Genomic DNA, 27,244 nt, shown 5'->3' on the forward strand with positions numbered 1-27,244 from the left:
GGCAAGGGATCTGCCAAAACCATCATGATCACTGCACCTAATAATATTATAAATAAATCAACCAGTTGCCTTAACCTTATGTTGTTGTTTAAGAGTTTTAAGTAACAGTAGATAATATCACTTTGTTAAATACATTGTGAAGATGATCATGGTAGTGGCAGCAGTCAGAGAACTCTATGTGAAGCATCCACTTATGGAATCACGTGTGAGGCACTTGAATGTCATTCCCCTTATATCAGAAAGCGCAAACAGCTACATGCTGAAATCTAATACAGTTTTTTAAGTCACAATACAATTGTAGTTCAGCAAGTGATATTAACAAGTTCTACAAATTGTAAATGGTGTTCTAATCAGGAAGCACATATAAATAATTAGGTCGTAGACTTGCCTACACAAAGCAGAGGTGTCTTTGTATCCTTGAAACCACGAAAGACACCTTGAACTGCCAGAGAAATTACAACTGCAGGAGCCCCCAAGGCTCTTAAACATAGAAACAGCTGAGATGGTTTATGCATAGGTGAAACCTGTTCAGAGAATGAGCTTCATGAAATGTTCATTTGTTAGATAATAATGCACGTGAAACATTAAACCAATATCCACAACAAATATAAGTAGTTTCCCGAACAAAGGAATTAACTTTATCTCAATTCCTGAAGACTCAAAAAATCATGTACTTGTGTAATGACGGCTATGATCAAATGATAACTGAAAACAAAAACAAGAGAGGCATTTCAATCAATGATCCACAAACTTACAACTGACACACCCATCACATTGAGAAATAATCCAGCCCCAAAGAATAAAGCAAAAGCTTCAATTGTTCCAATTACTGCAGCAAGAAGTATGGCACTCGAGACAGATGGCAGTTTCAATCTCCCCACCTTCTCATCAGAAACCTTTTTAACCATAAAAATCCCTTCTTGTAGGTCATTACCTGTAAATCCACCATATAGAAGTCAGCTAGGAAGCAATCACCTCAAATTTCAACAGCAAAAGTGCCATTCTGCCATATAATACCTGATATATATTGCTCACTAGCAGTTTTTGAGATGTCTTCTGCCACAAATGAAGTTGTAATGCTCAAAAGTGGAACATTGAAGAGTTTTGAGATGATGTTGAAAATTGAAACCGACACCCCAGCTGAAGCCAACTCCACAGGACCTTCAATATTTAACTCAAGCCAGAATGAATCAGAAAGTTACTGTGACATTCCAACAACTGGAGAATGGTCGGATAGCTAATCATGCATTATAAACTAAGAATTTGATCTGAAATAGTTGGGATATCATCATATCAGCATGAAGCTTTATACTGTTGACAAGAAAACAATTGTAAGAAAATAAACTCTCTTGTAAGCAAAGTATTGCAAGTTGCCATCAGCACGATAATCTAGTAGTCTACCTGATCAACATCCCACATAGACATCCTGAGCTATTAAAATTAGCAAGAGACAGCTAGTAGAAGTTTGTATACTCGCCAAGCATTTATAAGTTGCAGATTTCACCAAGATTATGCTTTTGCTCTCCTTGGAGGTTATATTCGCTCCATTAACTTATCATTGACATTATGTAAAGATCTTGGAGCTCAAAAAAGTATACCAAGAAGAGAATAACTTAGTAGGCTTCAACTCTCTAAATTTTAAACATAAATCATAAACAGTGATCATCATGATAATAAGCTTGTAACTTGTAAGTTGCTTATGTCTATACAGTGGATAACAGAAAAAGAAATCCAGATTCACAAATTCGTCTAAATTTGTAAAAGATCTAAAATTATATGATATTCAGCTAATAATATTGAATGTTTATCTGTTAGTAGAAAAAGAACCATGAAATGAACATAAAAAGTATGTTTATACTTTCATTATAAGTTTTAGGTAAACTAAAAATAATTGAAGTTTTTTAGAACAATTAGCAACTTAGATTTTAAGCCTTATTTCTCTACTATCCTATATTTCTTCTCATCTTAAATCATTTGCTTCTGTTCCTTATTATATTATGTAATATTTATACTGTAACATCAAACCATCTGATGATTACTCAATTTTATACAGTCAAATGCCCCACATTGATTGTGTCAGAAACCTTCTTCCCTTTTGAAACCCTTGGATTAAAGGATGGGTCAGTCACAAGGCTCTCTCTGATGTGGGGTCCTGGAGGATCAACATATGAAACCATACCCCTCAAATAGATATATTATTTCCGCGTCTCAAACCTTGTTACCTTGATACCGAGACCCATCCTCTGTGGAAACCTCTGGATTGTACTAGCTAAAGACAACAGCAGCAAAGGATTGGTGGACTAAACAGGCTAAATTTCTTTAATAAAAAATAATTAGTGCTTCATTAGTATCTAATTATTTAAAAAATGAAAAAAAAAATTAAACAAGCTAGCAATACATGCATTTTGTATAGCAAGCATAGATTTGAGTTTTGGCCCATGTCAAATACCAGTCATATTGTACCAAGTTGAATAGATGAGAATTTCTTTGAACCAGAAAACATGCCATATTATACTGGCTAGCATAATAAAGAAATGAGCTCTTGACCCATGCTTGTCGTATTGTACCATACTAGCTTGATATCATCATAGTAATAACTAATAAGCATCGTACTAAGGCTGTGCCAACATTTGGACTGGTATGGCATAAAGCCCTTGCAGTTGGCGTATGAACCTGTGCTAACCAACCAACACATACCATGCTCATCCATCACATGACACCCACAAGCTATCAAAAGAAAACCCTGTAGGAACCTGTAGCATGCCAAGGTTGCAGTAATGTTGTGGGGTTTTGACATAGATCCGATGGTGACATGGACCCCATGTTGATCCACACCAAGTTTTGACATTTGAAACCTCAAGTATCTTATTTTAACATATATCAGGATCTCCATGCCCCTGTCTATCGAGATTCAAGACCTCAAATACCAACTTGTTCAAAAATTTCTTCAAGGAAGAGAAAGTACCATTGTATCATATACATATATGTATTCACTAGTCCAGCTACTCTTGTCAGTTTCAACATAAAAAAGCAAACCTAATCACAACAAAATGTTGGACAATCATAAGTCAATCACTATCATAAGCATAGATATAAATTACTAAATAAAAACTTATTCATCCAAGAAAATCCAAGATGGAAGTATGTAGGCAAAAAAACAAAAAAAAACGAAAGTGGAAGAGACCAAACTATAGAAAAAAAAAAAAAAAAAAAACTTGCAGCAAATCATGCTCGAAAACAAAGATGAAATGTATCAGAAAATATAAATAGTACCTAATCTGCCAATATATGCTGTCTCCATCAATTGTGCCAATGGATCAATAGCCTGCCCAATAATAGCCGGTAAGGCAAGAAGTATAAGCTCATTTTTTACAGTACCAGGATGTAATCCATTGTTAGGACCTCCAACAATCTTACTGAAAAGAAAATGGAACATTTATTAGAAATAGATTTATGAAAACAACAAAATTTAGAATTTAGAATCATCATAAGACAGCAAGGAACATCTCTTCCTGAAATGCATACACTATTACACTCCATGCATATTTTCTTTCCTATTGATCTTCATGAGCAAACATGGAGATCACCAGAAGTCCAGAACCAGATAATGAAGGAATCAAAATGATGGCTCACACTCTCACTAACAAAAAAGAACTAATAAAAGGTCATAACACCAATCATACAACATGCTGTGAGTTCATGGTTGCAGCCTGCACATAGAGGCTGTAAACAAGCATGAAACAAATATTAAGATTATATTGACAATCTTCAAACCAACTTGAATCATGAGCACTCAAAGTCAACTGTCTAGTCTATAGTCATTAATGTTGAATCTCGGATTTTGATGATGAAGTCAATTGTCATTTGTTATCTAATCCATATGTTGAGATAAGTGTGCAGGATTAACTACGATGGAAGAAAGATATGCAGCAGGAGTTGCGCCGGAGTCAAGACTATGATCACGTTGGGAGTTCGAGAGTTCGACGAAAGTCCGGACGATCGTCGGAGGTTCTGCGGGAACAAATCCGAGAAGTCCAAGAGCTTGCCAAAGAAGCTCGTTGGAACTCGCCAAGTGGATCATAACAAGTCCAGGAGTTTGCTGGAAGTCCGCCGGAGCATCGCCGAAGGTTCGTCGGATGTTCGCCGGAAGCTCGTCGGAAGAAGCGATTGACGCACCAGAGCAAGTTGTAGTAAATGTCTTAAGAAATGTCGTAGTTAGCATGTAGATTAAGTTAGGAATGGGAGGTGATCCCATTAACTTAATCTGGGGGCAATTGGGCCCTTGACAGACCCAAATTGGGCCGAATGGATCAACCCATTCGGACCAGAATTTCTGTCAGGCGGTGGCACCGCCTAGGAGGCAGTCTCCGAGCGAGACTGGGCGGTGCAACCGTGTTAGGACTCTAGCTTGGAGAGTCCTAATTGAGAGGGACATTCATGTAAAATTGTTAGGACTCTAGCTAGGAGAGTCCTAATTGAGAGGGACATTCTGTTAGGACTCTAGTTAGGAGAGTCCTAATTGAGAGGGGCATTCATGTATGAGGTGTTTTCTTAGAGAAGAATTAGGAGTTGTAAGGGAATAGGAGTCTTGACTAGGAGTCCTACTAGGAGTTGGTTAGAAGTAAGAGTCTTAAGTAGGAGTCCTATTAAGAGTTAGGGTTTAGAAGCCCTATAAATAGCCATGTATTCCTTCTTTTTTGATAAGCAATAGATGAATCTTTTTTGCAGCCTTTGAGCAACAACTTGGAGGGAGGAACCCCTATAGAGTTCCAAGGAGGCCGATTCCCTAAAGAGATCAACCCCAAGTTTAGAATCTGCAAGGGTTCTAACACCTGGTATCAGAGCAGCGTTCTTGGCGTCTCGCTGCCCTTCCACAGCCATCCATCAACCCTCCACAACCATCCAAAGCAATTCCCACAATTGCTTAAAAGATCATCGCCGAATTCCGCCATCATCTCCACCACCACGGATCATCCCTTGATCTCCCCGTGAATTGCAATAGGTTCTGGTTTTCTACCTTACTGCTGCTGCAATTTAGTTATCCTTATTTGAAAATCCCAAAAAAATTATTCCTATATTGCTGCATAAACTTTTCGTCATAAAGTTTTCATCTCTACGACGAAAGATACATTGCAGAATTCCAACCGTATATCACTGTCTGTTTGATCTTGCTACTATGTTTTTTCTATCCAAATCTCCACGAAATTTTATGACATCTTTGACACTTCCTAACAGCAGATTTCCCTTTGGTTTCGTCAAAAATTTCTCAATATAAACCATTGATATTTTACATCTAATCTACTATACTTGAAAATCTGCACCATAAAATTTCAGCCGCATAGCACTGATTGTTTGATCTTGATACTACGTTGTTTCTATCCAAATCTCTACAAAATTTTTATGATAGCTTTGACACTTCCTAATAGTGGATTTCCCTTTGGTTTCATCAAAAAATTCTCAATATAAACTTCTGATCTTTTACGTCCAATCTACCATACTTAAAAATCTGTGCTGCAGAAAATTTCAGCCGCATATTGTTGCCTTAACCCATCTATTTGCAATCTTTTTTTAATGAAATTTCTTATACACTTTATAGATCATCTTGGCTTCCATCTAAGATTAATCTATTGAGGAATTCATCTCTAAAACCGATTTTTGTGTTGCTATAAATTTTCATCGTAAACTGCTGAAATTTTTCGACGAGAATTCTGCTATCGCAATTTGCACCAATTTCCTTGCTATTATACTACCGAAATTTTCTTGATTAAATTAGTCATCCTTGCTGTCATATAAACTATGATTTTGCTATCAATTCCCTCCTCAATTCTCTTAAGTTTTTGGTGGAAATTACGTCGAGAAACCGTTGTTTCTTCGACGACAATTCTACTCTTACAAGACAGCACATACTTACTGCAACTTCTACGGATTTCTGTCAAACCTTTACTACCATCTACCACAGATCCAAAACTTTTATCCACAACCCTAAAACTCTGCCAAACCACACCCTCAAACTGTACCCAAAACAGCCACAAAACAAGCCTAAACCGCAGCCTACATCCACCAATCCACCAACCCTTTCAACCATCACTTCTCTCAAACTATACATGCCTTTAACCCAACAACAAAAGAGAGATTTGGGGGCATATACTATGGCATCTAAGGAGGCAATCAATGCTAAATTCGAAGCCTTGGAGGTGCGAATGGAGGTAAGATTCGGATGCTCTTTACCGAACTCAGATTGGGCCGACCACTAAGCCCGAAGAAATCAAATCAAGGAGAGAGCTTTGCCCAATCACACCAAGCCCGAATAGATGACTTCCAAGGGAGGGGAGGCTATATGACTGACCCCAACTATCCATGCATGAGAGTGAACTTCCCTAGATGGGAAGAAGGAGACCCGATTGGTTGGATCTCGCGCGCGGAGCGATATTTTCGGTACCACAAAACCGCGAATGTATCTATGGTGAAAATTGCAGCTATACATCTTGAAGGGGATGCTATACAGTGGTTTGACTGGTTTGAACATACTTATGGAATCCTTTCATGGCGACAATTCAAAGAAGGACTGCTGATTCGCTTCAGACCAACCGATTACGAGAATATTGACGAACAACTAGCAAAGATCCGACAAACCTCCACCATTCAGGAGTACCAAACCAGGTTTGAAAAGTTATCTAATCAAACTCGTGATTGGTCTCAAAAACAGCTATAGAGGACCTTCATTGAGGGCTTGAAGCCGGAGATCCGAGGAGAAGTTAAAGCGCGACAACCGTATACACTTATGGCAGCCATCTCTTTCGCACGACATCAAGAGGAGCAACTGAACCATGAAGCTCGAAGGACTAGGGTCGCTCCTCAACCAGCAATACTGAAGCCCTTAGCCCCCCCTACTGTTGACCGAATCCCTGCACCAAAAAGGTTGATAAGAGAAGAGCTTCAAGAGCGATCTGCGAAGGGGTTATGTTGGCAACTTGGCATTGCGACGAACCGTGGAGCCATGAGCATCGCTATAGTAAAGGGAGACTTTTTATCATTGAACTAGTAGAAGAAGAGGTCATTGAACATCCAGAAGAGAGCATTGAACATAAAGAAGAAGATGCAGAAGAAGAGCCACAATCGACCGAAGTTACGGTACATGCACTAGCCGGCTACTCAAACCCGCAAATGATGAAAGTTGGAGGCCTTCTCAAACAACAACTGATCACTGTTTTTATCGACACGAGCAGCACTAATAATATCCTAAACAGTAAGGTTGCTATCCGAATGCCATTACCTATCGAGAATCGTTGCAGGTTTGATGTTAAGGTCACCGACAGACGGATTTTGAAGTGTCATCGTAGGCGCCCGCAGGAGAAACTATTGCTGCAGGACCAAGAGATAATTACAGATTTCTTCCTTCTCCCTCTTGATGATCATGAGGCCATACTCAAAATTAAATGGTTGACAACATTAGGTGATTTTTCTTAGAATTTTATGAAACTAATTATGAAAGTTTACAGTAAGGAGAAACAGGTGATACTGCACGGGAAACGTGGGGGCGACGTAACGATAATTTGCACACAACAAATGAAGAAGGTTTTGCATAAAGCATGCAGTGGCTTTTTAGTACAACTTGAGCAGCAAACTAAGGGAGAGCCAACAAAATTGGAAGATCCAAATCTACTTCCTTTGCTTGCTGAATTTTCAGATATATTTGACGAACTATGCAACCTACCTCTTACCCGTCGGCATGATCATTGTATAACGATTCTTCCAGGCCAATCTCAAGCAAATGCTCAGCCATATCAGTATCCACATCTCCAGAAGGATGAAATAGAAAGGATTGTAAAAGAGATGCTCAAAACAGGAGTTATTCGGCCATGTTGTAGCCCCTACTCTTCACCGGTGCTCCTCATACGAAAGAAGGATGGAATATGGCGATTATGTGTTGATTACCGAACTCTCAATGGCATAACCATCAAAGATAAATACCCTATTCCAGTAGTAGATGAGTTGCAAGATGAAAGGGAGCACAAATCTTCACAAAGCTGGACCTTCGATCCGGGTATCATCAAATACGAGTATGCGAAGAAGACATACCGAAAACCACCTTTTGAACACACAATAACCACTATGAATTTTTGCTTTCTTCAAAAGAAGGTGGAATATCTTGGGCATATCATATCAGGGGAAGGTGTGGCAGTAGACCCCTTAAAAATTGGAGCAATGCAAAATTGGCTGACCCCGAGGAACATAAAATTGCTACATGGCTTTCTGGGTTTAACAGGCTACTACTGTAAGTTCGTGAAAAACTATGGAGAGATCAGTGCACCACTTACTTCCTTTCTGAAAAAAGATGTCTTCCAATGATCGGACAGAGCCTCCGTTGCCTTCGACAAACTTAAGGCAGCCATGACGACGACGCCGGTGCTAACACTACCAGATTTCAACCGACCCTTCATTATTGAGGCCGACGCATCTGGAGTCGGAATTGGAGCAATTCTCATGCAAGATGGTCGACCACTCGCATACACTAGCAAGGCATTATCTCCCTCCCATCAAAATAAGTCAACATATGATAAGGAGATGCTCGCCATTGTGCGCGCAGCAACGAGGTGGAGACCCTACTTGATTGGTCGACGATTTCAAATTAAAACCGACCATAAAAGCCTCAAGTACTTTTTGGAGCGAAAGATATCATCCCCTGAGCAGCAAAACTGGGTAACAAAACTTCTTAGATTTGATTATGAAATAACTTACAAAAAGGGGAAAGAGAATGTTCTTGCAGATGCGCTTTCGTAGCTACCCGAGCAAGCTGAAGTTTTGGCCATTTCACTTCCGACCAGCGACTTCCTTGAGGATATTAAGATGGAATGGCAGGAAGATTCAGAGACTAGTAAGATTACAAAAAAATTGGAGGAAGCACCAAGCCCCATGGCTCATTACAATTGGGACTCAAAAGAATTATACTATAAGGGACGCATTCTAATCTATGTTTGTCATACATATGCATGAAGATAATACTATACAAAAGAACAAAACACGAACCAGGAGCTTGTGAGATGAGCTTCTAAAACAACTTTAGGGTGCAGACCACCAAAACACCAGAATAGTGGATCAATCCAAATTTGTTTGGACAAGCAGTAAACCCCTTTGATAAGTGTGAGTCGTTAGATCAAGCCTAATCATGGGTCTATTGGCATAAAACCATTTGCATGTACCTGAGTCCAGTCTAGTAATATTTATGTCTTAACAAGTCATAAACTTAATTATGTTCAGATCAAAGACAAAAAGGATGTTATTTCAAACAGTTGGTTAATCGTTCGGACTCCACAGACATAATGCATAACCACTTATTCTTAATTAGTCAATCACCTGTAGTCCAAATTCAACTCCAAAGGAGGATTTCATTGGAAGTATGTATGATAATCTTGACTGTAGAGTGTAGACTTACATGAAAATTCTTTCTGTAACCACCCCTCGATCAGTATAACTCTCTTTTCTCTTCATTTATTTACTTTTCTCTTCACTCTGTTCCAATCTCCACTATTGTTTCCATTATACGCCTGTTATAACAGCAGCCCATATGTTGTCTCATACAAGAAAATCTTTTGCTGTTTAGATGTGATGAACAACATTATAAAGTATCCTTCAAATAGATAGGGGTACCATCAACACATCAGCATGCTTCATCTTACTAGATTTCAAGATGCTGATAAACCACAATGGCATCAATATAATATTATATATATATATATATATATATATATATATAATAAAGGTGACGACTCGAAGCAACGTTGCCTCGTTTCTTCTCCCCATGAAGCCTCGGCGATGTCGCCAAGGCTTCTTCTCCCCGCGCGGATGAGAAGTTGCTGACGACGCCGAGGCCTCAGATAAGGAGGAGGCGATATCTCATCTGCGACGTCCAACGAGGGAGGGCGATGACGGATCGGGATCATCGAGGGAGAGCGACATCGGATCTCCAGGTTCTCCCTGTTCTTCTTCCTTCTCCCTCGGCTAATACCATCCCGTAGTGGGTGGCGACAGTCGAAATCAACCATCACCGACCGATTTGGCATGGTAATAGGGCGGATATAGCCTCAATCGATGGCAAAGCCCGGTAGCGGGTGGTCCGTGTACCGCTCTGCTGGCGAACTGGTACGTACTGTTCGATACGGACGGTATCATTCGAAATTAAAAACCTTGGGGTAGATAAACTTCAGCATAAAGGCACAAATTACTCTAGGGTCACTGAGAATGTAGAATGAATTGAGTCAAGGTGCAAGTATAGTTATGAAGTGCACCACTTTAGTTGGTAATACTAAGATTTTAAAAACCAATACAAACAACCCTACTGGAATGTTCTGAAATCAGTGTGTATCAACCTGTACAGTAAAATACACAAACAAGAAAAAAAATTATAAATGCTGAGCAAATATCAAGCACACTATGTAGTCAGTACACCAGTATACCAATATAGTGTTGGTACACCATGGTATTTAAAAGTTAAAACCATGTGTGGTGTACCACATTGGTTCATGGTATGTGGGTTATGATTAGCTGGTTCACTATTTTGGATTGTGATGTATAGTAAATTACTCACTTATGTTGCTTACTATATTAGATAAGTTATTTAGGTCATAAAGCAATTATGTCTAAATATGTTACATGTTTAGTCATAATTAGATAAGTTATTTTAGGTTATTTATGTTGCAGGCTCAACAGTATTGTGGTTGCATCATCAGTCTTCTACTTGCATCATGTTAGATGTCCACATGACGAAAAAGTCAGGACAAACTGTTGCTTTAATGTGCAGCGTGGGTGAGGATAATAATTGAAAAAAGAATTACAATAGAACAAAGTTATACAAGAAAGACACATGAGTAACATGATTTTGCAATCATCACATAGTTGAACTATAAAGCATAAGAAATCAGGATGTTCCATATCTTATGTTCCCGCAAGAAACGCTGCTATTATGTAGGCAAGATGGCAATGAAGAAAAAGATGTTCTGCAATTATGTACATGATTAATGAACAATGAGTATAAAATAATCAAAGCACTGCCCTCATAATGGCATCCCATAACTAAAAAAATGCTCAAAATATTAGGATAATAAAGCCTGGAGCTTACAAGAGATGCTCCCTAATGCTACCTAAAGGGTGTTCAGTCTTCTGAGTGAATCTTTCAGCCGATATGTACTGGTCCATGTTACAGTCTGAAGAAGACTGGCATCGGACAGCAGGGATAACTCGCCTTCTACATTCAGTCATCGCGGGACTGAACCTTTTTTGGACGATTTCCAGAAGAGAATCTTTTCTAGTGTTGCTCCCACTAGTTCTTGCATTATTTATCCTGAGAGTGTGAGTTTGGCTTAAACAAGTACCCATGAAGGGACACTTAATTTCTTTATTTGCTTTCCCATCATGGTAACAAGGTGCAAATGCTGGAACAAGTCCACGTTGTTGTATGCTCTTCATTCTGCCAAATACCTAGATGTTTGCAAAAATCCAAGTGTCTGAGAAAATCAGGTCATCCACTATCCCTGTAGAGAGAAAAACAAAGTGCATTAGCTTCTGTCAGACTCCATGCCTAGATATCATCAGCCAACACATCTGAAGGACCTAATCTGTCTACAGGTGGCTTGCAATCCAAGAACAAACTTGGTCACTAATATTCAAACATAGTATCATAAAAGTCATATTGCCCGTCTGTCTTCATATGTTTCCTTCAATGCAACCTTTAAAAGCAAGTGGGTACCCATTCCTCAAACCTATGAAATCTGAATAACTTCTGAATTTGTCACATACCAAACTTTATCATCCTTGGTATACTAGAACGTTACCTCAATTTCTCCATCTTCTTCTTCTCACACACCAAAATTCTAAAATAAGACCCTGTCTTGAAAGAAGGCCTACATCACTACGAGAATGCCATAAAGAAAGATAAAAAAACAAGTTGTCAAGAACTATAGAACGGACTCAAGATATCTGCAGACTCCTGAAAACTATAAAGAGAGCGACACAATCCAAGGTCAAACAATGAATAAAAACGAACGAACCTAAAATGCACAAGGATTTATAGAATTCAAACCCATTAGTTTCCAGGAACAATGAAACAAGTCCTACCAACCAACAGAAACAGTAAGACAATGCCAAAATTGGAGCCCGAAACAACAGATCCTACAGAAAACCATGATTCTTGAAGCATCAAACGAGACCTTATCCTTGAATTATTCTCTTCTTGTTACAAACATCAAACAAGACCCTATCCTTCAAGCAAATATGACAACAATTCCTCAAGCATACTCTTCTCAAGAACGGCGGCACAAAAAAGAATCAAGACACTAGCAAATTCTCGTATAGGAACAAAGAAAACGACATGAACCGAGACTAAAACCTCATTCAACGAGGAAACCATCAACAAGACATGATGTGCATATGGATTACATAAGGCAAACTCACGACTCTGCAAGAACACAACAAATTCACCGCCAAGGAAACGAAAAGAGAGAGGTATAGAGAGAGGGGGAGAGAGAGAGAGAGAGCATCCTACACATAATCATGGACATCATCAAGCGAAACCTTATCTTGGGCGAGGTCATACCTCTCTTCTTACGAGAACGGCATAGAGAAAGATGGCAATTCCTGACATGCCAAGAATCACAGCTGAAAACAGAATCAATACAGTCCAGATTCCTTCTCTGCAAACGCAAAAGGAGACGAACAAAAAAGCAAAACCCCATTCAAAAAGAACACGGCACACAAACAGAATCAAGAATCTCAAACCCATCAGTCTCCAAGAACGCAAACGAGGGATTCCACGGCCAAGACCCAGCGCACAGGCTCAAGAAAGCAAGGATCGGAGCCTTACCCTAATATTCGGCCTGGTTCGCCACCTCTTCCCGCCGGAGAACAGAAGTGGAACACGAGGCAAGAAGCAGCGAAAGACAACACAGCGGTGGCTTATTTCTTGGGAAAGGGAATGATAGTTATGGGATTTTTTGTGTTTTTACACATTAGTCCCTCGTATTAACTAATATATTTTATAATACGTCTCCGTTATGTAATCCTCTAACTAAATTTTCACCCAGACATAACCTCTGTGATGCCTTTGGTCGGCTTGCATTAAGTAAACGATTTAAAATTAGTTTGCATTAAATAAGGAAAACTAATACATTCGAGACGATTACAACTTTTGCATCACATGAATTCTACCCACGTCTCTTTCGAATTTAAGCAAGATCATCCAATTATTGATTAATCGATGATTCATTCAGTTCGATTTATTGATTAATCGATGTATAATTTTAAATATTTTTTAAAAAAAATTAAATAAAATATTTTAATTCAATTAAATCAAATCATGATGGACGACGAAATTAAACTCATACCATTTATAAAATTAGGCATTTATATCAGTTTGATTAATTTGTTTGAATCAGTTAAAGGCTTAGGACATGATATCTCTTAAACTAAATTTATTTCTAGTTGATTCGAATCGATTAATCAAATCAAATAAGGATACTCTAATCAGAATCGTTTATAATTTTTAAAATTAAATCATTAGTGAATTGATTTGATATAGATTCGATTCGATTTTTTAATTTATAATTTATCCCTCTAAATTTCTAAATTGTGGAGCCCTCTCAAAATGGCACTCCGATTTCTTAAGCAAAAAGAGCTACAATCTTTATGAATTGCCATAGGCAGATTTAGTTGTTACTCGTTGCACAAACTTTTGGTTCGTTCTATTTTCTACCCAATAGATGTGAGATGATATGATCATGGTTAATGGTTAACCGGGACTTAACACGTGGACTACGTGACCTTAATTTCGGATACGACAAAAAATCTATTAGAGTGTCATATTAGTATAATAGAGTTATATTATGATAGTCACATAAATAGTGATATAGAAAGTAATTTTCTCTTGTATGTTTGCTTTCAGTATTGACTAAGCGAACACTTTTAGGTCTTAAAAGATAATATTAGGGACATAAAATATAAATATTTTTTGTTTTTCTTTTTCGCCTTCATTGTATAATGATATATCTCTTTCGAAAATGATAATATTTGAAAAATAGGTTACGTCAATTTTTAGAAAGCTGAATTGATAATCAAATTTCATCTTATCACATGTGTCGTAATATTTAAGAAAGACGTGAGTTCCGTCGGAACTCGATTCACTATTTATTTGGATACTCAAATTTGAATACAAATACGATTGTTACTTTCCATACGTTACAAACTATATCAAAAGATATCTTAACTAATTTAAATACTTTTTGATAAATGTGGACTCATTCATGTTGTCGTTTAATAATACAAATGAAAACGAGTTGGGTATCTATGAATTACCTCCACCCTAAATTTGATTAACTATATGGATAAGCATGCTATTTAAAAGTAAAATTTCTTTTATATGGATTCAAATTTAAGATATATCAAATATATTTTGACCTATAAACCAAGCATGAACATATTAATCACTTGCATGTATCAATTGAATATATGTTTAGTGCACGAAGGATAGATGTACGATGTTAAGTTTTTCTTTCTTTTTTTGATCTGAGTCATATGTTTATTCGAAGTTAATGAAGGTTCTTCTTTCGATCTGTGTCTCGAAGTAATTTAAGTTGATATCATCTTTATCAAACTATGATTGCATCGAAATTCGTAGAACTATAATGTTAGTAAAAATTCAAATGATTCAACTTATATTTTTAACAGAGTGATACGTGTCTCGCAATATATTTGATGTGTTCTTTTATAGTAAATTATAAATACTGTTACCTTCGCAATAGATATTGCTTATGGAGAACATAGTATATCTCTTGTAGACTTAGCTGCAATTGTGGTACATTGAATTGAGATATCAACTATGCGATGCTAAGATATGTCTATCCTTGTACCAGTTGGCATTTTTATTTTGGCATATTTCATTCTCGAACTCTGTTGGGCGTGTAATGTTAGATTATTTTAATACTCACACATGATTCTTCTTTTCTATCACTCATAATTTTAATATGAGTCCCTCAATAGAATTGTCGCGGTTGAGAAACGAACCCTCGATGGCTGGAGCGGCCGACGCTGACTGCTACATCAGGGCGATTGTACACCTCCAAATCAGGAGGACGAACACGAGCACGTAGATGTTTCCGCCCGATGCAACGAGTCCTTCTGCTTCCCAATCGGGGGCGGGCAAAAATAGCATTGCGGTGGCCGTTTCATGATCCGCGATCTGCAAGCTTGTCTCTCTTTGTCCGTCGTTAATTCTTCGATGCCTTCGTCAGCGACAGGGAGAAATCGTAGGTGATGATTCTTTTATTTGGTCCTGGGAGCTCGAACTCCCCCTGCAGAAAATGGTGCCGGGGAACACAAGCAGAACCCTCAGCTCATACAGGTAGCAGTTCTCTACGAACTGATACGAGCTAGCCTCGTAGGTATGTGCCTTATCTGTCTCTCCGCTTCGTGCACGTGATATTTGGTGCATTGAATTCTTTAATGGCATGGAGCAATGCCTCAGATGAAATGATACTAATAGTCAAACTAACCTTGTCAGGTGATCTTCTACCATAAATTTGAAGGAGTCAAATTTTCTACCATAAATTTGTACAATCTACATACAGAAGAAGTATATATTTCTAGCAATATTTTCGTCAGGGAGATAACGCTTATTCAATGCATAAGAAGGAGAAAATATAAACTAGGATAACATGATGGAAGTTCTGTGGTGAATATGGAGAAAAATGGGAAAAAAAAAAACTAGGTATGTCATTCTTTAATTGTTAGATATATATCTCTGCCAACAATTAATTGCACTACTTAGTACTACAAAATCTGCTATGAATTTTTTCAATTGAGTTACTATATTTAACTTTGCTAAATAAGCTGAAATACTACCAGATACAGAATGGGAATTAAGGAATATCGTCTAGATAGTAACTCCAAGATAGAGCAAAGCAACCTTACAACAATAACGAAACTATCTTTGGCTTTGCTTTGGGCACATTAGGAAGTTGTCAACGAGAGAATCATAAGGATGTGGATCTGGGTCAGAATCAATTACTGGTTTTGAAGTGAGGTTGAGAGTATCCGTTTTCATTGATGAATTTATGTTTGAATGCGAATATCCACTTGCCTTTCCCAAGCTCCTATGTTGACTTATTCTATATTCTTCCTACTACATTGGTGTAATTAGGGGTATGGTCTCTCGTAAGATCTCTGCTTACCGCTACGTGGGATAGAGGAGCTACTCTACTTTATTATGGGAGCTTAGCTTGGCCCTCTTTCTTTAGAAACTCACTCCTAAGTTAGGATACTCACTAGCATTGCAGACTGGCTATCCATGCAATACAGACAGCTATTCTAGACCGGAGGGATGAAATAGGTAATAGCACAGAAGAGCCGTAAGACTCTCTTCTTTCTGGAGTAAACCCTATCCTCAATGCCTCTTCCCTTCCGTTACTGCCTTTGCTATTTATTCATTACCCATTATTTATGAATTCCAAATCTTTGCTATTTATTCATTACCTATTATTTAGATACTCTGTTATATATTAAGTACTCTTTGATACTCTATTATATATTAAGTACTGTGTAGTGGGCAATAGCTCTCGGGAGCCTTATCCCCGGAATACATGACTAGCTTCTTGACTTCTCGTGGAGAAGATAAGATGATCGGCATCTTAGATAACAAAGGGTACCTAACACTTGATTCCTGACTCTAAAGAATAAGCCTTATCATAAGCAACCATCAGATAACGAAGGGTACCTAACTCCCTTCCGGACTCTAAAGAATAAGCCCTATCGTAAGCAAGCCAAACCGATAGCTCCCTCAGCTCGGAAGTTCAGAAGATGGGAATAGATAGATGTTCTGCATGCTCTTGCTGTCGGCCTTGGCAATCTTCCTTTCCTCTCTGGATTCCGGCCTTTCCATCATTGAGATCGATTCAAATTGACTTGACTTGATTTGAAGCAATCAATAAAGGTATTTCAATCTCCATTACTTTGGAAAAGCAAATGAAAAAGAACCCCAAAAAGAATGAATTCCTCCAATCTTCCCTAAAAATTCACATGTAGACTCTACATGTGAATTTCACGCCTTCTAAGAAGTAACAAGTTCTTGTTCTAATGCCATGATATTGATAACACACATAGAGTTAATGGTATTGAATAACTAATAGTTTGAGCAGCGGCTTGTAGAGACCACCTTCCTTATAAAGAAATAAATAAAGAACATATCTCTCTTATCTTGAAATAAAGAACATATCTCTCTTATCTTATATATACATATATATATATATATATATATATATATATATATGTGTGTGTTTCAATCCATATCCTGACATAAGAAGCCCAATAGGAGCAAGCAATACTGGAAAGGGCGATCCATAAGGAAAGACGTATATGGAGATCGGCTGAAACGCCCAAAAGGCATTACAAAAAGCACTTAGTAGAATGGATGTGACCACTATAGACAATACCAAACAAATGAACATTTCTTCTAAACGGGAGAAGGTCCTCTTTCAAAGTGTCTTCCATCTGCTAGAGCTTGAAGAATTCCCAAGGTTGGGCCAATACGTTGTTGTATCGCAGCAGATATTTCTCTTTCTAACCATACAATGAAAAGTACTTCCTCCTATTGTCATTCCGGGGTACAAAGATCTATAGGAGTCCATATACTAATATCTAACTAAGGATTCCGATGTCTTAAAAGAAATGATAGTTTGTACTTCTAAAGTAGAATCTTATTAGGCATTTTTTTCGGATCTATTATGCTTCACTTTAAATGATCATAGGGTCTGCTCCTCTAGGAAAGCCTTCTAGAGCTTGTGGAATAAGAGCATCAATATGGATTTCTTTATTTCACCGATATTCGTACCAAATAATGAGCTAAGGAATCTCCTTCCTTTTGCCATTGTACTTTCCCAATCAAATTCATCGTCACACTCAACATTCTAAATTTGACGAAGATCCCATTGTTTGTATTCCAGAAGCTCGTAACATCAGTCCAAAGAAACCCCAATTTGCTTCCTCTCCACCCCACTCCTTCGCTTCGACTCGCTCGAAAACAACGGATTTAGCATAATAAGTTATATTCCACAATTACTGCTAAAGAATAAGAGCCAATAAACATTTCTCTATCCAGCCATAAGGTAGATCGACAACAACTCCTCCGATGCGCGGGGGAAGCATTGGTAGGAAAGGGAGCCCTTCTGGTGGAAGAGAAAGTCTGCTCTTTTCTCTTAGAAAGAAGAATTTAAGCCCTTAGTCACTTCTGCAATGCCCACTTCCAACCGATGGGGCGGCTTCCGACAACACAAAGAGGTCTTTTCAAGGACATCATTTCAGAGAATCGACTTTGCCTGTCTTTCTGGAGAATAGGCTCTCTCCTTCCCCTGAATAGGCTCTGTGGGTGGGGAGCTGGGGAAGGCGCAATAAGAGGTAAGCAGTCTACGAAGCAAAGCCCCTTGCATTATAGAAATAGTTATGAACTGACTGCATTCCCTTAGTCTCCCGCCAAGCTAGCTAATCTAATAGTTTCTAGTTCCATTCCATCTTCTGAACTTTAACCAACACTTAATTAAGAACGAAGGCCACCATCCTTCTGATTCTTGATTGATTTCTTTCTCGAGTGGATTTCGGGGTGCTAAGGCCCTGGAAAGGGGAGAGTAGCTGAGTGGTCAAAAGCAACAGCCTGTAAATCTGTTGAAGGTTTTCTACGTAGGTTCAAATCTTGCCTCTCCCACTTATTGTTGTTATAGACTTAAGAGAAGATCAAGTAGGCGTCGGCGTAGGCCGAGTGAAGCTCTTTCTCTTTCGTAAGAGAGACTGATGGCAATTGTATCGTATGCTAGTTAGAGAGGTTAGATATTCCCATTATCAGCTATATCTAATCCCAATGAGAATAGAAGTGCCGACGTAGGCTTTACGTCTGTCGGGCACCCGCCATAATGCCTCCTTGGTTCAGGACAAAGCCAAGCAAGACCCTTACCCCGCAGGAAGGTGCCTTACTTTTCAATTGCAAACTCCTCGAAGCTTCTTAGCCCTCGGAAGCAATGCTCTGTTTTTCATAGATTTTATACTCTATCTTAATGCTATATTCTCTAAGTAATGCAAGTATGATCGAGGATTGGAGAGGGATAGGTGGATGAAAAAGATCAGGATGGAATGAAATTCAGAGTCTTTGTGCGAGCCGTATACGGTGAAAGTCGCACGTACGGTTACAAGGGGGGTTCGCGTCTATATGTGTAGTTTGGCCTACCCACCCTATTTGTTCCATGATCTATGGGTCTATTGGAGCTACCCACTTCGATCAATTAGCCAAGATTTTCACCGGATACAAAATCACTAGTGCTCAATCTAGTGGTATTTTTCTGGGGATTCTCTTTATCGCTGTAGGATCCCTATTCAAGATCACTACAGTTCCTCTCCGGGCGGTTGTAGGACGGACGACCCCCTATAGGTAGTAGGGTAGGATGGGTGGTACCGCTCATATTGTGGCTAATCCTCCTAACTGCATGCTAGAGCACGTGAAACTCATCACTACCTCGTAAGAGTGTTGAAACCATAGTATGTTACACAAAAGCTAGCTTTCTCCGTAGTGTTGTCATACAGCTGCCCGACTAGAAGAGCCACTCGCTCCGTAGTGTTGTCACACAAGATAAGCACGCCTTAGCCAACTGGCCAAGCGAATCGAAGTTCTCTTCCAGTCAACTGTCCACCCAGTCAAGTGAAAAAAACACAGTGGAATCATGCAACGCACGTAGCTGGTGTGCTTCTTGCCCACGAGGAAAGAATTAGGCCTTATAGCTTTGCAAAAAACATAGTGGAATCGAGGTTCGCCACCAAAGTTTTGCATCCCCATTCAAATACATGGTTGCTATTGAAACTTTGGTATCTTTAGATTCGAGTCTTGTAGCTCGAAAGTATTGTTCCATGTCAAACAAGAAATTCTCGAGCTCCTTTGCGTCCCTAGCACCTCTATAGCAATGAGGCTCAAGTGCCCTCAAATTTTGTGGCGGCGCAACGAGGGTATTGCTCCCTCCCGCATTTAGTGCCCTTGTGAGCGCTGTCATTCTGGAAGTGAGTTCCGCCACGACTTCGTGCAAATGTTGCACGGAGTCTTTGGTATCGTCTGTCAGTCGATCAACTAGGGCCTCGACCTTGTCGATTCGGGATTCAGCTTCTTGTGAGCTCTCTGCCCCAAGAAGCCTTCATTGGCCTTGGTAGAGTTCCTCCAATTTCGCTTCAAGAACATCTAGGTGGGTTTCCGCCGCCGTGAGTCTCTCCTTATGGCTCTTTTTCTCGGTTGGTGCTCCAGATTGTGCCTCCTCCGCTTGCGGAGAGTAACCAACTTCTCGCTCATCATGTTTGCTACCACGATCCTCTAGAGTGGCTCCACCAGCATGAGAGCGAGTTTGCACTTGCAACCCACCTGCAGCTGCTTGGGGCAATGGTCCGGCTTTCCCCGCCTTGCTCGATTTGCCATGATGCTTTGCCATGGCGAGATTGCGAAGTTTCTTTGCTGCTTGCTTGAATTGCTTGCCCGCTCTGATATCACAATGTCACGGACTTAGCTGGAATTGCCTAAGTCGTGAGGCACCCTTGCGGCAAAGTCACGAACTTAGTTGAAGTTGCCTAAGTCGTGAAGCACCCTTGCGCCAACTCCTCGGACTTAGCTGGGATTGCCTAAGTCATGAGGCGCCCTTGCGACATATGCGTCCGCAATGGGTCAGCCTAGTTACAACCTTATACAAGTCCGAAAGGACCTGTAAAACCGAAAGTTGATTAGATTGAAAACCAACGATGGACAAGTCCCGACGTCTTGCGAAGAGGGAAGCTTTACAAACAATTCAGCGAGCACCTTGAGTGCAAGAGAGAAAAGAGAGGAAGGAGAAAACAAGGATTTTAGAAGGTAGAACGAATAGTTGCAAGTCCACAAACAACTACTCATCGGGTGTCGGGCGCGAAGGCAAGTTCCCGTTAAGTTAACGTGGCAACTCATGAAGATTGTTCAACGCTCGACAATATACCGAAGCCCCATCCAGCCCTATGCCACTCGAGGGGTTCTAGGGTGCTGAGATGACTGACGTTTTGTGTGTAGTTGTGGTTTGCAGAAAACAAGCCATGGCACGCGAAAACGGGCCATTTTGGTGCAGTTTGGCCCGGCGCAGCAAGCGATCGCACTGTAGCGCTGTGAACTGTCGTTGTTTACATTTTCCAAGCAAAAACACACAAAACCAAGGCAAAACATGCTGCCATGTTTCTGTACAAGCATGCAAAAGCGACGAACGGTTCGTTGAACGAAGTTGTTGCGGGTGTGCGACGACCATTCATGACAATAGGGTACAAGGTTTCGTCGGATCTTTATGAACTGAGGATGTGAAGTAGATGGACTTTGCTTTGATTAGCCGCTTGAACAGTCTGGCATTTCAGTGCTGCCCTCTAGCATTTGCAATATATTTTGGAACTCACTACCCTATAGTCATTATCATCTATGCAGGATTTGTACTTGACAGAAGCATGACATGCCTCATTTCCATCCCGGTGCTTCCTACCATATGCCACTTCAACATCTTCCTTGGTGCATTGGAGAAAAATGATCACCTGCTAATCTTCAGTCTCCCTTTCTGCATTGTCAGGAAAGATGACACCAGATGAAGCAGATACAGTTGTGATTGGTGTCAGTTGCCCAGAAAATCTACCCACCATTGGCAGATCACAATCCTTATCGACACATTTGCCTTCCGTCTACCTCAGTGATCTCAAGCATTACGTCACATCCTTGTCTGCCTTCATAACAAAGTGAATGTGACCATTCACTTCTTTTACAACTGCAGAATCATCTCATCTTGGATGTGCTTTTTGACTATGGCCAAGCTGTCATTCAATTTACCACATAAATGCAGCATCTATTCATCTTCCAGACATTTCTTTTGAAGGGTAAAGTGAAGGCTTGGTTGCATGGCGACAGAAGAAGCTCCTCATTGATTCATCTGCAGCTGCAATCTCTCTATCTTGTTGAACACTTGGTATGCAATTTCGAATGGTACCGCCCGATATGGGCGGTACATACCGGTCCGACAACATACCGGTACGCGGACCGCCCGCTACCGGACGGACCATGCTACTAATCTACCAGCCATTACCACTGCATGTAAAAGTGAAGGCTTGGTTCCATGGCGACTGAACAAGCCCCTCATTGATTCTTGTGCAGCTGCAATCTCTCTCAACCACTTGAATATATTGAAACGCATATCAGCATAACAACTGAAGAAGAGGAAAGGAAATGTGTGTGGGGTTTCATTCTTTTGCTCCCCTGCTTATAAGCCAACAAGATCCGCATCTTTAGGTTGGTCAGATGGGAAACGACAAGAATAGTAGTATTTATTTTCTTTACTCTCCCACTCTTTCGTGAGTTGCTAGGTGCTGCTATCCTATGTGATGTCAAGGTGGTTCTTGGCTTGCAATGTAATTCTTTTACTGACATCTTCCAAACAGGTCAGCAATCATTTCTGTTTCTGTAATTCTTAAAGAAATGGATGCCCACTTTGTTCATCACCCAACATGTCATGTCCCATCAATTAGCAGAAAAGATGCAAGACCAGAGACTAACAACTATTACATGGTTCAACGCAGTCAGAAAGACACAAAGAATCTGATCAAGACATATGTTACGGCTTTAGAATATATTAACTCCTCAACTAAAGTATTTGTTTATGATGCACAGGTGCAGTATAGCTGCTTGTCTGCCCAACAATCTACCACTCTCTATGGTGGTTTGCTGGATCTGCACATATATGTTTTAGGTGAACTAGGAGTGTGCACATGTTGATAATGGCCCTTGAGTACATATGGTCAGCAATGCACATCTTGGAGTGATCTCAATGGCAAGATGTTCTGCAGAACAGAAAGATTCCAAAGTATTATATAGTTGGGGTTCCATCAAGAAACACAAAGAAGTTGTGTATATGGTCAAGCTGTGGCCAACCTGGTATGTCTCTGTCTTAGCTCTACTAACCTAAGATTCACCATGATGCACAGGTCCTGCATGTGGTTGTCACTCTAATATCATATTTGTCACATTTTAAATCTAAATACCATTTGATCAAACCTCCACAAATATATTTCTTAGAATTTAATATTTGGGAGAGCATAATGTGTCATGTCCTCTTTTTATTAAGCTTATTTATGTCCTTGAGAGAGCTTATTCGTGAGCTTACATCGTGGCTGCTCACAAGTCTAAAAGAATTGAGGTTAGCCATATTCCAACATGGCTCTTTCAAAATTGAATTATGTAAGAAAGATCATGTTTAACACCCAAAAAAAGTATGAGCTCTGGTCAGCCATAAAGAACCAAAATATTGAGCTCAGGTTGTAGAAGTATTTTTTGCAAGTTATTAGAAGCATTTTTCTGAAATTCTTACATTTATGCTTATTAAATATGGTTTGAAACAGACACATATTTTTAGAAGCAACATTGAAAAGAATAGGGAAAAGAAATTATTGTCAATCACTATTATGGGAAATGGGAAACAGTATAGAGTGCATTGTATGTCTTTTCCAAAATTGAAATAATATACATTCATTAGCTGTTCCTCTAAAATGCAGATGCTAATGAGGGCATGCGAGCAAAAATGCTGTTGAGATCATTACAGGCTTAGGATGTTAAGAAGAGAGACTCTATTTTTTATTAGTCTTCTAAATAAACATTCTAATCCTGTTTCAATATCTTCGATGCTGTTTTGTATTGTCCGCAACTGATTTTGTCCCCTCTGTATCTTCCCTTCATTATCATCAATTTCCTCTTGCTCGCCCTCACAGGCCACTTTCCTCTTTTGCAATGCCTTTGAGATAAGAGACCATCTGCTAGCTTTGCCTTGCGGCGTCGGCATGGACAAGAATTTGAAGATGGACTGGAGAAGGGAAATGGTGATTGCTCTTGTTTCCCTCAGAATCTCGGTCACCATCCATGAGTCCTTGCCGTTGGTACAACATGAGACATACTTGTCATCCATCTGCTTCAATAATTTGAAGATACTCTTGATACCCTTCTCTGCCTTCTTGTCAAAACGAATGTGAGTATACATCTTGCTCTCTGCAACTGTTACTCCTTGTCTTCTGAGGGCTATTTCAAGCGTTCTGATCTGGTCCTTTGTTGTCATCATGCAGTCTCTCATGATGCCATGCAAGTCCAGCAGCCTGACAGATCCGTCCAACTCCACTTCCACACTTTCTTTTTCTTGTATGTTGGAATATTTGCTCATAGGCAAGTGGAGAAGCTCCTCGATGCACTCGTACAAACCTCCGAGCGCTCTCAATCCCTCGCATATAGTTTGGGCTGAAAAACAGGATTGAGCCACCAAAGACTTGAGCTTCTGCATCTCTTCCTCTACTCTGAGCTTGAGAGGGTGATCTCTAGATGGCATGCTGATGGATCTGACATGGTAAGGCTGATTAGGTGTTGCAGGACAACCAGCCATATCCACCAGTATGTTGTTGGAAGGCCTTTGGAATGGATTGCCAAATGAAGAGTAGAGCAAAAACGATGGGAAGATGTGAACAAGCCTGGAACTTCCCCTACTTATAGTCCCTATTTCATAAAGCATATGGGAGGCAAGGGGAATCTAACCAGCCGAGCTCAATATGATGTGCCAATCTTGCAATTTGGATCTTGTAGCCTCATCTCTGATCAGATCATACTCACATCTCAATTTTTAAATGCCACTGTGTTCCACATGCTTGTGTCAAGCTTGTGATGGTACACATTTTTATACATTGGTGTCATCTGGATCTTGAACACTTTCTTTAAGCAGGTTGATTTCAATATTTGTTAATGTCCTAGTTCTGAATTTGATGATTGCACAAATCCAAGATGCACGAGTGTTATGTGTCTGCTTGTTAGGTGACACCTTGATGCGAAGGTCAATGATCGAGCAATATCTAATCTTTAATACAGGTCACATACAAATTGGCAAACAATGCTATAACCAACAACCAGAGGAAAGATGATTAATATGTATACTAGTGGTGAGACAATAGCTAATTACTGACAGAACCCACGTTAGTGTTTTCTGAGTTCGTGTGTGTGATCATATTAGTTTCTGAAGATACCAATACCGTCAGATCTCAGTCATAATTCTCAGGCAAGATATAAGAAATGGCACAACTACAAATAAACAAGAAATACAGTTATAAGGTTATTATGACAGGTATGTCATATGTTTGTTATTATGACAAATTGTAGGCATTACAAGGTGCACAATGATTAGTTATAATGGAAAATAGAGAAATAACGGTTTGCATTTGGCCAAAATATGTTCACGCAATCATAAATCTTTTCAAGGACAAATATTGATACTTTAGTTTGTTCAGAACCTTTTTGTAGTTGGTTATCTAAATAAAGTCAATGGCCTTTCGTAGTTTATTCAGAAATTTTTCCTTATGTATTTAAACACAGGTCTTCTTTTTGGTCTCTCCGCACCTAAGACTCCTCTCACACTCCATATTGCATTATCTTTATTGATTTATTTATTTCTTTTTGCAAGCAATGATGCCTGTCTATAGTGATATAGTGATATCTCTCCTAACAGATATCAATTTGGTAGCTGCACAACTAATTCGACTCCTCCGTCATCTAATTCACATGGTAAATCACTGATCATTCAAGCTATATCTACATTACAATGCACAACTTTTCAATTTGAAAAATATTTCAGAAGATATCTATGATTGACGGACCAATTCTTGCTTGTGTCATCCATTCTGAGTTGTTGAACAAGAAATCTTAGTTAACTGTGAAGACAATAAAAAGATTTGAAGTATTGGAATTATTGTATCAGATATTTAAATGAATATGGATTGCTATACAAAATGTTGGAGTAAGGCTGATATGGTAATCTACTAAAATTGTCATGCTGATCATAGGGTGCATCGTCTTGCCTTTCTGAAACCAGGTTCTTAAGCAGATGAACAATGCTCTGAATTATCTACGTGAACACTCGCAAACTTCAGTGCTATGCTCTAGCATTTGCATTCTATTATGGAACTCACTACCCTGTAATAATAATCATGATACTCTTTGCAGGATACGTACTTGAAAGAAGCATGATATGTCCCTTTTCCATCCCTCTACTTCCTGTCGCGTGCCACAAAACCTCCTTTTCCGTGCATTGTAGAGAAACGACCACCTGCAAGTCTTCATTCTCCCTGTCTGCATTGTCAAGAAAGATGACACCAGATGAAGCAGAGGCAGTTGTGATTGGATTCAGATCCCCAGAGATTCTACCCACAATAGGTATGTCACAATCCTTATCAACACATTTGCCCTTAATCTGCTTCAGTGATCTCGAGAATAACATCACATTGTTGTCTGCCTTCTTAGCAAAGCGAATGTGAGCATTCACTTCTTCGAGCGCAGCATCATCTCATCTTGGATGTGTTTTTTGACTGTGGCCAGGCTGTCTTTCGAATTACCACATAAATCCGGCATCGACTCATCTTCCAGCCGTTTCCACTGCATATAAAAGTGATGGCTTGGTTGCATGGCGACTGAACAAGCCCCTCATTGATTCGTGTGCAGCTGCAATCTCTCTCAACCACTTGAATATATTGAAAGGCATATCAGCATAACAACTGAAGAAGCGGAAAGGAAATGAGCGTGGGGTTTCATTCTTTTGCTCCTCTGCTTTTAAGACAACAATTACCAACATGTCATGTCCCATCAATTACCAGCAAGATGCAAGACCTGAGACTAACAACTTTTATATGGTTCAATGCAGTCAGAAACACACCAAGAATCTGATCAAGACATATGTTACGGCATTAGAATATATTAACTCCTCAACTAAAGAATTTGTTTATGATGCACAGGTGCAGTATGGCAGCTTGTCTGCCCAACAATCTACCACTCTCTATGGTGGTTTGCTGGATTTGCACATATATGTTTCAGGTGAAGTAGGAGTGTGCACATGTTGATAATGGCCCTTGAGTACATATGGTCAGCAACACACATCTTGGAGTGATCTCAATGGCAAGATGTTCTGCAGAACAGAAAGATTCCAAAGTATTATATAGTTGGGGTTCCTTCAAGAAACACAAAGAAATTGTCTATATGGCCAAGCTGTGGCCAACCTGGTATGTCTCTGTCTTAGCTCTACTAACCTAAGATTCACCATGATGCGCAGGTCCTGCATGTGGTTGTCACTCTAATATCATATTTGTCACATTTTAAATCTAAATACCATTTGAT

General features: G+C 39.5%; 1 protein-coding gene and 1 long non-coding RNA gene across 4 annotated transcripts in view; one reads left to right on the forward strand and one right to left on the reverse strand.

Annotated features, from left to right (window-relative positions):
- The window catches only part of LOC135679077 (protein DETOXIFICATION 45, chloroplastic-like), a 37,719-nt gene extending 24,761 nt beyond the window's left edge, over window positions 1-12,958 (reverse strand). Inside the window, exons 1-7 of one of the 3 annotated variants that reach the window (XM_065192480.1) lie at window positions 12,857-12,940; window positions 12,590-12,686; window positions 11,117-11,528; window positions 3,274-3,416; window positions 1,018-1,161; window positions 756-934; window positions 389-524 (exon numbers count right to left, since the gene is read on the reverse strand). In XM_065192480.1, the coding sequence (XP_065048552.1) occupies window positions 389-524; window positions 756-934; window positions 1,018-1,161; window positions 3,274-3,416; window positions 11,117-11,463 (949 nt within the window). In that variant the 5' untranslated portion in view covers window positions 11,464-11,528; window positions 12,590-12,686; window positions 12,857-12,940. Of the gene's footprint in view, window positions 1-388; window positions 525-755; window positions 935-1,017; window positions 1,162-3,273; window positions 3,417-11,116; window positions 11,529-11,828; window positions 11,881-12,589; window positions 12,687-12,856 lie in introns of those variants that run through there. The other 2 variants (XM_065192481.1, XM_065192482.1) reach the window with 2 other exon arrangements.
- An 8,365-nt stretch (window positions 12,959-21,323) lies between these two features.
- LOC135679079 (uncharacterized) lies at window positions 21,324-24,822 on the forward strand. The gene is made up of 2 exons (XR_010515159.1): window positions 21,324-22,987; window positions 23,818-24,822. It is a non-coding gene; the product is annotated as an uncharacterized LOC135679079 (long non-coding RNA).
- The last annotated feature ends 2,422 nt before the right edge of the window (window positions 24,823-27,244 follow it).

Source organism: Musa acuminata, chromosome BXJ1-7, assembly GCF_036884655.1.
Source record: "Musa acuminata AAA Group cultivar baxijiao chromosome BXJ1-7, Cavendish_Baxijiao_AAA, whole genome shotgun sequence".
Classification (NCBI taxonomy): Eukaryota; Viridiplantae; Streptophyta; class Magnoliopsida; order Zingiberales; family Musaceae; genus Musa; species Musa acuminata.